General features: G+C 40.4%; 1 protein-coding gene across 1 annotated transcript in view; it reads left to right on the top strand.

Moving 5' to 3' along the window:
* ERBIN (erbb2 interacting protein) overlaps positions 1-13,553 on the top strand; it is an 82,802-nt gene that overhangs the window by 14,947 nt on the left and 54,302 nt on the right. Inside the window, exon 3 of the mRNA XM_050912521.1 lies at positions 938-1,055. Within this exon, the coding sequence (XP_050768478.1) occupies positions 938-1,055 (118 nt within the window). The remainder of the gene's footprint in view (positions 1-937; positions 1,056-13,553) is intronic.

Here is a 13,553-nt window from a genome sequence, read left to right as displayed (position 1 = left end):
TTGTATGATCTTTTCTGAGAATTCCAAAAGAAAAGAACACTAAGTCTAGGTATTGATGAATGATCGTATCCAAAATTGTTGGGAAAGGAATATTCATCATAAATTGTTCAGGTGAACCATTTCAACCACTTTCTTACAGATGTTTATTTTGTACAAACTGTAAGCTTCCTACATATCATTGGAGGATTTTTCTTCCCTTACACTAGTATTGCTTGCCCTATTTTGTCAATTTGTAAAGCTTTCAGGTAAGAATCTCAAGGTACCTTACATATAGGAAGATATCTGGCTCTGAGCTAATATATTTGATAAAAATTATAATGCATGTATACAGAAAAGGTTATACAGTTTTCTATATCCTTAGATCAAACTTTCACTAGTTTACATCATAATTTTGTTGGATTTTTATGTACTTGTGCTAGGAAGCATGGAAGGGAAAAAAATATTGTAAGATATAATGGAATAAAATTTAAACTTTTAGAGAAGACCAATACTTACTCAAATCCTGTGTTCCAGAACTATTTGACTTTTAAAAACGCATCTATCAATTTTTTTTTTTCTTTTTTGAAGAAACTGTAATTACCTCTGGGGTATCACATGACATGTCCATTATGGAAAATATTTTCTGATGTTTGCAGGGCTATGTGTAACTACAGGTCATGAATTACTGGTCACCTACAGGTCTGAGATACTGGAAGGAATTTGTTGGAAGTGTTAAGCATAGCTGCTGGCTTGTTGTGACTGTTTGCAGTTTTTTGCTTTCCTAAGCATTGTAAACTTAGTCAATTTTGAATAAAACTAGTTAAATAAAGTTTTTGTAGTCAAAGACTCTAGTCTGGCCTTCAAGCTGTGAGGTCAGAAGTTTAAAGGGATTAAAAACAAAAGCTATGTAGAGGAAACTAAGAGAAAGTTGCATTCACTTTTTTCTTTGTTTCAATAGCAACTTTTTAACTGTCAGTCTCTGCACAAGCTGAGTTTGCCAGACAATGATCTAACCACATTGCCAGCATCCATTGCAAATCTCATTAATCTCAGGGAACTGGATGTCAGCAAGAATGGTAAGTCACCTCACTTATTATATTGGGGTAACTAAAAGGCAAATCACCATTGACTGTACAAAGACACTAGTGAAAATATAATTTCTAGAAGCTACACAGTAAATTTTAAATTACTACTCTAAATCACTGCTTAACATAAAAGATGCTCTTTTATGGTCTGGTTGTGATATTTAATTGTATCTCTCAAATTGATCAGTTGTACTTTGAGATTCGTTACTGAAAACTGATGTTGTAAAGTATTTTATATTTTCTCAAAATGCATATGCTCAAATTTATTACTTTTACTGGGTTTCCTCATGTTTCACTGTACTGAAGGGAGTTTGCACAAGGATTTGTAAACTTTTGCTGGATTCTGTTGTTATATTTTGTTTCATACAAAAACTGTTTTCAGTTTATTTTAATGAGCTGTCTGAAAATTGTAGTAGGACTTGGGTGCTTTGCTGTCCTGCTCTGAGGATGGTAACCTCTGTCGCATGGGGAGAAGTGTCTATGGACAATGACTGGTTCACTTGTCTGACTTGTTAAAAATCTATCATTCTGTGTGAGTCAGCCTTTTATAAATTGTGAAACATTGTCAGCTAAGTATTGTATACATGGGGTTTTATTAATGCTGTGGCTTTGGCAAGCTGGTAGAGGTGTGCGAATGTGAGGAAATGGAAATAACTTATATTGTCATCAGACTTAGTTGTGTGGGTTGAGAGAAGAAAAAGGTTCAGTCATGCTAATTGATGAGGATATAAGTCTTGTCTTACTAATTCAAAGTGAAGTAAGAGGACCTCTCCTTGAAATCATATTTGAAAATAAGAATTACATAAATATGCCAAAGATTTTATCATATTAAATTCATTGTTTTATTTGGACAGCTAGCTAATTATGACTCCACAAAGTTAAGTAAGTTCTCCTTTATTAAGAAAGTATTCCAGTTGTTGAGGTGTTGACATTCTCCTTGATTGTCCATTGTAGCTCAATCTGTACTTAAACTGTTACTTTATTATTTCTGCCTAATGAACGCAGCATTTAGTGTGATAAATTGACCTGATTGTCACTGCTCTGTTCCTGGTACAAGTGGATTAATGGTCTTTCTTAAAGAACACTGGCCTTAAACTTTCATAGTGACACACAACAGAGAAAGAATCATCTTTTTGTCCTAGACTGAACTGTTGAAAGGATTAACTGTTTCCAACAGAAGTTCTCAATGCAGAAGACTTAAAAGCAGCAAAAGGGCATTTGAGTTCTAGTGCTGGCAATTTCCTTAGCTTATGTATGTAAATAGGCAGCTGGTCACTTACCAGCTAGAGAGTTACTTGTCTGTCCAAAATGGCGTAACCTTTAGCTAAGCCTTCAGAGAGCTGCTGAAAGAGCACTTGTTCCTCTGAGGCATATAAAGAATTTAAGGAGGCAATAGCTGAATGATATGCTATCCCAGTAAACTGTGAAGCTCTGTTTTCTAGGGGTTGTTTTGTTTTTAACACCTTGCAGATAAACGACAGGGCACAAGCTTATTTAAACTGTTATCCTGTGCCTGTTCTCAATCTTATCACAGTTTGGATAGCTTCTCTGCCTAGTGTTGCACATCAAAAATAGTCCTGAGGTCACACGCTTGTTTACTTGGGAGATCTGTAAAACTCAAAAAACCAAATCAGAGTCCCTGTTTGTCCCTGTTGGGTGAGGTAAGAAATAGTGCTGTTTATTCTGTAATAAATTTGGTATTATTTGGGACTTCAGTTTGTTGGTTTAAGTGCCTTTCCCTTTCTGTTTCCCTATCCGCTGTTGCAACCACGGAACATTTTTCTCTTGACAACTGCAAGCCTATTCTCTTCCATTATGTCTGCTTTTCTCTTGGTAAGAGTTTACTGCTCAGTTTCCCACTGTCCGTGGTTGTTCTGATGTGTGTCTGTAATAGAGCCAAATAGGAGCGGGTCTTACTAGTTTTCCAAGACTAGCAACACTGATCAAAATCTCTGAGTCTTCCTTTTTCTTTGTTAGATATTGAAAGTATACAGTGTAGAAGCAGTGGACTTTGTGGGAAGCACAGAGATTGCTTTCCCTTAATTTATCAAAAAAAAAAATTACTGGCTATTAATCACCAATCTTAGTGCAGGATGATGAGAGATGCCAAATTCTAAAATAGAGTGTGTTTTTCAGATTCATGTGGTTGTGGCGAGTGAAGGTTATAGTTCCTGTATTTTTCTTGTACTGTTGACGTACCATAAGTGTTTTATTCTGATGTGGATGGAGCTAAATCATGGAGTGCAGATGCCTTTAGATCAATTATGCATTTAGTTTTAAAGGTTGCGTTTTAGAAGGGTAGTTAGACTTTTGTTTTCAAATACCAGCCTACATGGAATATGATAGGATTTTCATATAAGATAGTTGAGCTGTTTGTGGCATAGGCATAATCGAATGTATCGACTGAAGTATTTGATTTTCTAAAGAGCTGATACAAAAATAAAGAATGAAGCTTCAGTTTTAAAATGTGTTCAACTTACCTCATGAATTGCGGAGTCTGGCTCACAGAGGGAGACCTGCTGCACAGGAAAGCACCCAACTTTCCAAGTAGAACTACATACATATACGTGTGTGCATAATATTTGATGTTTAGATGAAAGATCAAAATTGTAGAAATACTTCAAGGTAATAGGCTTGTTACGTAAAAGGTATTAGTCCAAGAAAGCAATCTTTATGACCTTTTAATATCTCATAAAAGGTCTTGTCTTTTGAGTTTCAGATTTAAATGTGTCTAGTTTCATATATACAATATATAAAACTGTGTAACAGAGACACAGCAGATGTGCAAATGCGGATACTTAAGAATATTTAATAATATTTAATCAGAACAAGGATTCATCTAGTCCAGTGTCCTGTCTCCAACAGTGACCAAAAGCAGAAGCCTAGGGAAGATTTAGTAAAGTACAGAAAGCCAGGAGACATGCATGTTTCCCTGTATGCTCCCAGTGACCAGAACCTTCTGTTATTGGACCTACTTGAGCCAGACAGGGTGGGGGTTTTGTTTAGTAGTCTTCATCTGACTCCTTCTTTGTCAATGTATCTAGTCTTTGCGTGAAGTGATGTACGTTTTGAGGCACGTGCCGAGTTACGGAGTACAAGCCTGTAACAGTTGTGTGTTCTGGAGCATACAGAAGTCTTTGTACAAGCATTTCATTTGGAATATATTATTCATGGCTGCTGAAGAGGTCATGACATAGATGTAGCCTAAAATACCAAACTGCTGCTATATGTGCAGCAAGCATGGAATAGAGTTAGTTTTAACTCTGCCTTTAGTCTTGGCAATAGGCAGTAAATTCTGTAGGTTTTTGGTAGTGAGTACATCAGTTGTCCTTTTATGCCATTTTAACCTGATTCCCAAGGCTATTGTGAACCCTTAATATCAGAGGTATTCCATTGCTTCTTTCCAGGTAGGCTTCAGCTTTGAAGCCTTTTCCCTGAAGCTTGATGCTATCCTAGTCACAAACATGAAATGGTACTTGAAAAAATGGTACAAGAAATAAAATGCATTCCTATACCAGAAATTACATCCTGCATTGTAGAAAGCATCAAGAGATGCCCTTTTCTCCCAGTCCTACTGGGTTACATCCTGAAGAGAAGTTGCAGCACACAGAATGTAAGGCCTACGTAGAAAAATGAGTGGTTTTATTTATGAAGCTAAAGGAAAATTTAGAATTTTTTAATCCTCTATGGCCAAGTTATTTATGTATTGACAATTGTACAGGGGAAAAAAAAAAAACCAAAACAACTACCCACCAAAAAACCCCCACAACACCACCCTCCACCCCTAAATCTGTCTCGCTCAGGGTTTATTAACCTTTAGGGAACAACTGTTTCCTCATGGCTCCAGGATGCCAGCCTTAGCCTGCATCTAGGACAACGTGGAAGACTGTCAAGGAAATATTTGTACCTCTTCTTTGAAGAAGGGGAAAGGATTCACGTACGGTGTATGATAGTGTATAAAATGGACAGAAGAGTTAGCTTTACAGGTGTCATGGTCTAGGCCCAGCTGGCAACAAAGCACCACACACCTGCTCGCTCACTCCTCTCCCCCTGTGGTAGGATGAGAAGGAGAAAATACAACAAAAGGCTCCTGAGTTGCAACAAGGACAGGGAGGGATCACTCACTGTATTGGGTTTGCATGGCAGGGTTTTGGTAGCGGGGGTGCTACAGGGGTGGCTTCTGTGAGAAGCTGCTAGAAGCTTCCCCTGTGTCTGATTACAGCTAATGCTAGCCAGCTCCAAGATGGACCCGTCGCTGGCCAAGGCCATCAGCGACGGTGGTAGCGCCTCTGTGATAACATATTTTAAGAAAGGGAAAAAAGTTATTGCGCAGCAGCAATTTCAGCCAGAGAGAGGAGTGAGAATATGTGAGAGGAACAACTCTGCAGACACCAAGGTCAGTGAAGAAGGAGGGGCAGGAGGTGCTCCAAGCGCCAGAGCAGAGATTCCCCTGCAGCCCGTGGTGAAGACCATGGTGAGGCAGGCTGTGCCCCTGCAGCCCATGGAGGTCCACGGTGGAGCAGATATCCACCTGCAGCAAGTGGAGGACCACAGGCCAGAGCAGGTGGAGGCCTGAAGGAGGCTGTGACCCCGTGGGAAGCCCATGCTGGAGCAGGGTCCTGGCAGGACCTGTGGCCCTGTGGAGAGAGGAGCCCACACTGGAGCAGGTTTGCTGGCAGGGCTTGTGACCCCGCGGGGGACCCACGCTGGAGCAGTCTGTTCCTGAAGGACTGCACCCTGTGGGAGGGACCCCATGCTTGAGCAGGGGAAGAGTGTGAGGAGTCCTCCCCCTGAGGAGGAAGGAGCGGCAGAGACAACGTGTGATGAACTGACCGCAACCCCCATTCCCCGTCCCCCTGTGCCACTGGTGGGGGAGGAGGTAGAGAATTCAACAGTAGAGTTAAGTGCCGGAAGAAGGGAGGGGTGGGAGGAAGGTGTTTTTAAGATTTGATTTTATTTCTCATTATCCTACTCTGATTTGACTGGTAATAAATTAAATTAATTTTTTTCCCCAAGTTGAGTCTGTTTTGCCTGTGATGGTAATTGCTCAGTGATCTCCCTGTCCTTATCTCGACCCATAAGCCTTTCGTTATATTTTCTCTCCCCTGTCCAGTTGAGGAGGGGGAGTGATAGAGCAGCTTGGTGGGCACCTGGTGTCCAGCCAGGGTCAACCCCCCATGTTCACCAATTATGGTCACAGGCAAAACAGACTTGACTTAGGGAAAAAAGAAACCAATTTAATTTGTTACGAACCAAATCAGAGTAGGATAATGAGAAATAGAACCATATCTTAAAAACACACCTTTCCCCCCACCCCTCCCTTCTTCCCGGGCTCAGCTTTCCTCCCGATTCCTCTACCTCCTCCCCCCGCAGTGGCACAGGGGGATGAGAATGGGGGTTGTGGTCAGTTCATCCCGCTGTTTCTACCGCTCCTTCCTCCTCAGGGGGAGGACTCCTCACACTCTTCCCCTGCTCCAGCGTGGGGTCCCTCCCACGGGGGTCAGCCCTCCATGAGCTTCTCCAGTGCGAGTCCTTCCCACGAACCGCAGTCCTCCATGAACTGCTCCAGCGTGGGCTCTCCCACACAGTCACGGCCTTCTCCAGGCCCAGCCACCTGCTCTGGCGTGGGGTCCTCCACGGGCTGCAGGGGAATCTCTGCTCCGCCGTTAACCTCCATGGGCTGTAGGGGGACAGCCTGCCGTCTCACCATGGGCTGCAGGGGAATCTCTGCTCCAGCGCACCTCCTCCCTCTCCTCCTTCACTGACCTTGGTCTCTGCATGGTTGTTTCTCTCACGTCCCACTCCTCTCTCCACTGCACGTTTTTTACCAGCAGTCTTTTTCCCCTTCTTAAATATGCTATCCCAGAGGCTCTACCACCGTCACTGACTGGCTCAGCCTTGGCCAGCAGCGGGTCTGACTTGGAGCCAGGGAAGCTTCCAGCAGCTTCTCACAGGAGCCACCCCTGTAGCCCCTCCCCCGCCACACAAACCCAACACAACAGGTTCCTAGAATCAAGTGATTTTGAAAGGCTGAAGCATAGCATGAGGTGACTGCCAGGGAAATCAGGCTTTCCTGGAAGCCTGGGAAATGGGCTTGAAATTGCTTGTGCTTGTGGAGTTAGCATAGTGGGAAACAGCGAGATGGTCTATTTTTCCCTGCTTGAAGAAAAAAGATTGAATTTTTAAGTTCTATATTATTCAGGCCTTTGGAGGATTGAATAGCAAGATTAGAAAATAACTAGAAAGACCAAAAGAAACTTGGTGTTTTGGAAATAAGGGTATCTTCAATAGTCTCTTAGATATTAAGGAGTGGTTCTCTTTCACTGCCATGTTACAGTGAATTTAAACATGTCAATTTGTCAGTATTGCAAGGAATCTTTGTGGAAAAATACACAAACTAAACCCAAGAAAACAAACACCCCCACCCCACCCCCTGCCTCCAGACGTATCTGCCTAGAAAATTATTTTAAGTAATTTTAAAGAATTTTGTTAACAGATGCAAATTTAGATCAAATATGTTTTCTTCAGTGTTTTAAAATCATCTGCTGATTTGGCAAACTAGCTTTAGTATGCAGTGTGCCAGAAGTTGGGGAGTTGGAGAACAAGAATTCAGGAGAGTATCTAGTCTTATGTTGCCCATCTGCTGCATTTAGGAATATGGTTTTTCAAGGCACTGAGAATTATTCATAGTTAATAGGAAAACAGATCCAAGTTTTATTTTCCGCAGGGAGAAGTAGGAGAGGAAGATCCTGAATACAAAAATAACTTGCTGTAAATTTGCTATTTCTCTGCTTATAGTACGGGGCTGGGGCGGGGGAGGGACAGATGGGAGCAGGGGTTTTATATCATCCATGATAGTGAAACAGAAAAAAAGATAATTGATTTGCTGCTGATTCCTGAGTCTGTAGCTTTACTATAATGTATCATCAGATAGAGGTCATAAATTTATCTTAAATGTAGGCAGCTATTCTGTTTGGAGTTCTCTGTTTTTCCTTAAATATCTTGTCTGTCTTATTAAAGATACTGAATAGGATCTGTCTCTGCAGGATAAAACGATCTCTGTGTGTAAGAGAGGACGCGAATAGAATGGAATTTCAATACAGTTAAGGTCTTGAATGTGAAATTTCAGTGTACATATCTGAAATTCTGAAATAAGTTTAATACAAATCTCTTCCAGGACTCAAAGAAATTTTTGTAACACAGAAAAGGCATTGTAGAAGTCATTATGGGGTTTTTAGATGTGGATTTGCATGTAAAGGCAGAATGTACCTTTATTTTTGTAAAGCGATGTACTTTGTGTGACAGTCATCATGTATCAACCAAAAGTGACTGGACGGACAACACTGAATTTGCAGCCTAGGGTGGTCCGGGGATGGGGGGCAAAAAGCAAAGCGGCTTCACGTGTTTATGTTACACTTTAGTTTCAGGTTACTCTGGAGACTTGACAACACACCAGCCATGAATTAGATATAGCTGAAAAACCACCTGAACCTTGGTAATCGTCCAAGACAGCATTATGAACAAAACTACTGCCCACAACCTTCCTAGTGTTCCACATTTTGCAATTTTACACTGCCCTGGCATGTTTAGGTTTATGTAAATTAATGTGTCAGGCCTGTCTTCAGGAAGCAGCATTATTGGCTATCCTTTTTTTTCCAGAGGAAAGGCATTTAGGAACCTGTCTTGCTATTCACACTCCTTCTCCTTTACATTGTGTAAGGAACGCAGCTAGAGCAGGCCTAGAGATACCTTACTCTAAAAACTGAAGTTCTTCCAAACGACTTGAGGATTAATGCTTGGAAGACTCTTGTGGGCTTGCTGGAGTATCCTAGCTGTGCCAGTACATGTGTATAAAAGGAATAAAAAAAATAAAACTCGCAAAAAACCCACTACACTGTTGTCTTGTTTTCTCTGCCTGCATCAGCTCTGATAATTTAGCAGCGCAAGTTATTGTTGTTGGAGAAAGTGATGAGGAGGCATTATCCATTTAAACAGATCAGGAGGCTAACATACAGTATAAAATAGGATTCATTACTGTCTGAACCTCACAGAATTGGTGTTTTTAGCTTTCAGATTAAAAACTCTAAAATTTTTGAGACCACGTGTGAAATTCAAAATTTTAAAATACTAAACTTGACTCAGACTTGTAATGGGTTCAAAGCTATAAAAAAGTTTACGTCTTAATGCTGCTGCTTTTTCCACATGTGGACACTTACTCTGCAAAAGAGCCTTTTGTCTTAATTGTGAATAAATATTTTATTACTATATAAATGGATGTAGTTAAGTACCCATCTCGTTAACAAAATGAGCACCAAATACATTGCCAATACAGTATTTTATTGTAAATCTAATTATATTATAATAATAATCACAACCAATAAGAGTACATTTTTCTTTAAAACTCATTAGAAAGGCTTAAAAATTTCCCTATGGAAGTATTTCATGGAGGTTTTTTTCTGTTTTTTTTAAATGAAAACACTGTTTAACTTGTTCCTGTCAGATTCGTAGCTTGACTGACATTTTTGCATTAATCATTACATGGACTGTACAAATGTTATCTGTTTTCCCTTACAAAAAACCTCCAAACAGTCCTCCAAATAAAGATTCAACTTCCATTTTTCATTGTGTAAACTTAAGAAAGGAGCCCCCAGCGTAGTGGTAGCTTACAACCCTGTAAGTGACCGTCATTAAAGGGAGGACAAATGGGAAAGAAAACTTTAAAACTTTCAGAGCCTGTAGAATTGGAGAAAAGGACTTTGTAAAGTGAAGACGGAGAGGTGAATCTGCTTACTAAGCTGTACGTAGATACTTGTCAAGCAAAGTCCCTTCCAAGAAAAATCAGGAAATCCAGCGGAGTTTGTTTTCAGAATTTTGTAAACATTTTGTAAGATTTCTAGATTAGTGATTTCTTTGATAAAAGCAATAGTTTTTCTAGGAAGGGAACTTTTCATGCATAAACAAAGTGTAGAAAGTAGAGAATTAAAAGCTATGTAAATGTATTAAAATTGGTGTTTTATTAAATCTGTAACAACTTTAATGATGATAGGTTAAATCTATGACAGATTTATTTTTTGAGTTTTACTTCTTGAGAAAGGTAGATTTCTTCCACAGGTCTCCAAGCTTATCTATTTTTGCCTTTAGTAAGAGACAGACAGAAAGCCAGGCTTCTGCAATGCTCATACGAGGAAAACCAAGTTGCAAGGAATTTCACAATTCTTACACACTGAGAGTGCAAGAGGAGTAACTGATGTGACATATAGCAGGTTTCAAAAGCTTTGGGATATCTGTTTGCAGAACTAGACACAAGTATATTTGCAATGGTTGCTCCTTTCTCTTGAAATGATTGATTTTTTTTTTTAGGATAGGTTTTCGCTAAATAAGCCAGAGGCTCCTAAGCTGCTTGGCAATGACTAGAGTACTGAGTACCACCTTGTGCACAGGTACACGGAGGCCAACCTTGTGCTGATCTGTGACTCCAGCTCTGAGCAGGAAGGTGTTACTGCTGCTCTACAGCCTGGCCAGGCATCTCATGGAAACCTGAGATCCTGATTGATCTGAAACCAGCTGTGGCAAGGGATCCTCTAAGAATTTTGGAAAGAGGAATGAACGTTTGAAAAGAAGGATGGATGGGTCAGCATTGTGCAGGGAATTGATCAGGCTCTAACACACTGCTTGCTTTGAATAATGAAAAGTGCTGCTTTTAATTCAGAAGGTATGCAGAAATCCCAAATTAAAGCGAATTATACAAATATGTAAGAATACAGACTGTGACTGATACTTTAAGCTTTCAGTTTAAAATTTCAGCTTTTGCAAACAGATTTTACGTAATCTTTGGGAGAGTAGTGGCATGTATTCTTGAGCTCTGAAAATATTTTTATTGCCATGTTTGATTCTTATTGGCTGGAAGGACAGTTGTAGCAGAGGCCTGAGTGGAAGAACAAACAAAAGCTGCTCTTTTTATGGTGGAGCTGCTTTCAGGCAGGTCCTAATAGCTGCTTGCCCAGAAGTTGAGACCAGGATGTGAATAGATTAGCTGAGGGAATAATGTACATAAAAGTTGCTTTCATATTCATGCAGACTGACCCTATATGTTTGCCTCTGTGTCCTCTATACTTGTAAGGGTGCAGAGTGGGATGGATGCACAGCGGGCTGTAGTTTCATTTATTTTGCAGCAAGAGCGCCTTTTGGTGTGCCTGTTGTTTGGAGAGAATTTTTTTTTTTTCCCTCACGTTCCCCACAAACTGAGAGATCTGTCTAGCTGTAAACTCTTTCCTTTGGGGACATCACCCATGTGGCTTCCACAGGTCTCATTTGTTAGTGATTTTCTTTGTGCTTTTTAGGAATTGAACCAATACTTTTTTTGTTCTTTTCTTTTTTTTTTTTTTTGCAAGCCTGTTTAAAACATTTCTGTGTGAGAAGAGATGGAACTTAATTTGGAGGCACTGCCACTACTGTATAGCAGTAATGGTTTCAATAACTGAAGTCTGGGCATGCTAGTTTTAGCATTTGATTGTGAAGAAAAATATGACTACGTGACTGGAGTATGAACAGCAGAGCAAGCCCCCATCTGCAGTAGGGCTGAAACAGTAGCTTACTGGGGCATCAGCTCTGGGATCCATTGCAGTGAACAGTTCTGCCAGCAGCGGATGTGACTTGCACAGTTTTCTGTAAATCCAGAATTGCCAGTACTTCTGAGTGAAAAAATCTTATCTGATGGAGAGAAAAAGTCATCCCAGTTTTCTCTCCTGCTCTGCAAGTTATGCTGACTCTGGTGATAGGAAAGGATTGTGCTATGTAAGGGAGGAGATGAGTGTAACTCTAGATGGTGAGTGGGACCCCAATTATACTTACAATTGCCTTAATCCAGTCTAAACAGAGGGACATTTGTGCACGTTTGCTCTGACTAGCTGTGCCAAAACAATCATTGCTCTCCAGGGAGTCAGAGATCAGAAAAAAAATCTGTATTTCAGTCATGTTATGTGATGCAGAACTGAGGCTGATTACCTCCAGATTTGTGGCCATTGACCTGAAATCCCTATATGACCTTTTTGGTGTGCCCTTTGGGCATGTGCCACAGCTGGTCTGGGATCCTGATTAAACACCACTTTCTAGGTTAGGCTGGTTAGCTGGTGAGTTTTTGCCAAGTAGACTTCTGAATGAGGAATGCTTTCTACTTTTGGCTTAGTCCAGACAAGAATTTTAGATTCCTCTTCCTTACCTTACTGCCAAACTTTTCTTAACAATCTTCCAGTCCCATCCCTCCCCCCACTTTTTTAAGTGTTGGCCAGTGAATTTAAAAGTGCCTGAAATTTGGGAAAACAGGGAGGAAGAGGAGCAGGAACAGACAAGTAAATACTGAAAGCTCTTATGTACATCTCGCTTCTGTAGGGAACTACAGTACAAAAAGAACTTTGCTCTCAATTAAGTTTGGATCTCGTGGTTAGAATTAAAGATTACCGGCAAATCTTATTTTCTCCTTTTGTGCTCTGCAAATGGTCATAGTCCACAAGTGCGATGGTTTGTATTTTTTTGGAAAACAGTAAGCATGATCTGTAAATCAGCTACAGCACTGAAATGTGTTGGGGGTGGTGGTTGTTATCATGTAAAGTAGGAAGCAGCAGGATGAAGAACCTGTCCATATGATGCTTTTCAAGGAAAGTGGGATAAGGCTGCAACAGACCAGATAACCCCCAAGTAATCTGTTGCACTGTCTTCTATAATCTTTGAGTATCAGTGTATAAAGGAAGCAGTGAAAAACCCAAAAGAAAAATGGGATTTAGAAAGGAATGTGGATCTCAGTTTGCAGTGCTGATTTGATCAGATGCTTATGGACGGTGGGGGTGGCTATCAAATGGATTAACTAGCAGAGTGTTACAAAAGGAGTGCAGAAAGATGTGGTCACGGAGACCCTTGAGATTTGCTGAGCTTCCTTAATGGGGAAGAAGATCCAGGACAGTAAGGATAGATGAAATGCAGAAAAACAAGGAACAGATCCTCTTATAAAGTGCTCTTTACAGACCTTTATCCTTCTCTCATAGCTTTTTCCAGTGTCTCTCTGCCTTCTTAGTTACTCTTCTTTCTTGCTTTTTGAATTGGCTTTCTTGGTGGGAGAACTGAAAGAATACTAATGCAACAGTAACTGCATGTTTCTAGCATGCAGGAGGAATATAGCTGACGAAAAGTGAGTGTTGTATAGCCAGTTAGTAAATGCAACTTCCTATCACATGGTAGAGAGGAGCAGTCTCCTAATTTTTTTTATCTTCTGAATGTGTACTATAAACATCAGGTATATTTTGTGCAGTCATTCCCAATTTACTGCTCTTTTGAATGATGACTGCCATTTATCCATACTGAAATATTGAGTGAGGTTGGTGAAGATGGTGTGTACCACAATCCTGGCTCAAAGAAGCAGCAAAATTAAATTCATGGGCTCCTTCATTGTTAGCTTTCTCATATCAGTTGAATTTCTGTTGTTAATTAGTTGTTAAA

Source organism: Gymnogyps californianus, chromosome Z (genome assembly GCF_018139145.2).
Source record: "Gymnogyps californianus isolate 813 chromosome Z, ASM1813914v2, whole genome shotgun sequence".
Taxonomy (NCBI): Eukaryota; Metazoa; Chordata; class Aves; order Accipitriformes; family Cathartidae; genus Gymnogyps; species Gymnogyps californianus.
The sequence above is the reverse complement of the archived record's forward strand: the minus strand, read 5'-3'. Positions and strand labels throughout refer to the sequence as shown.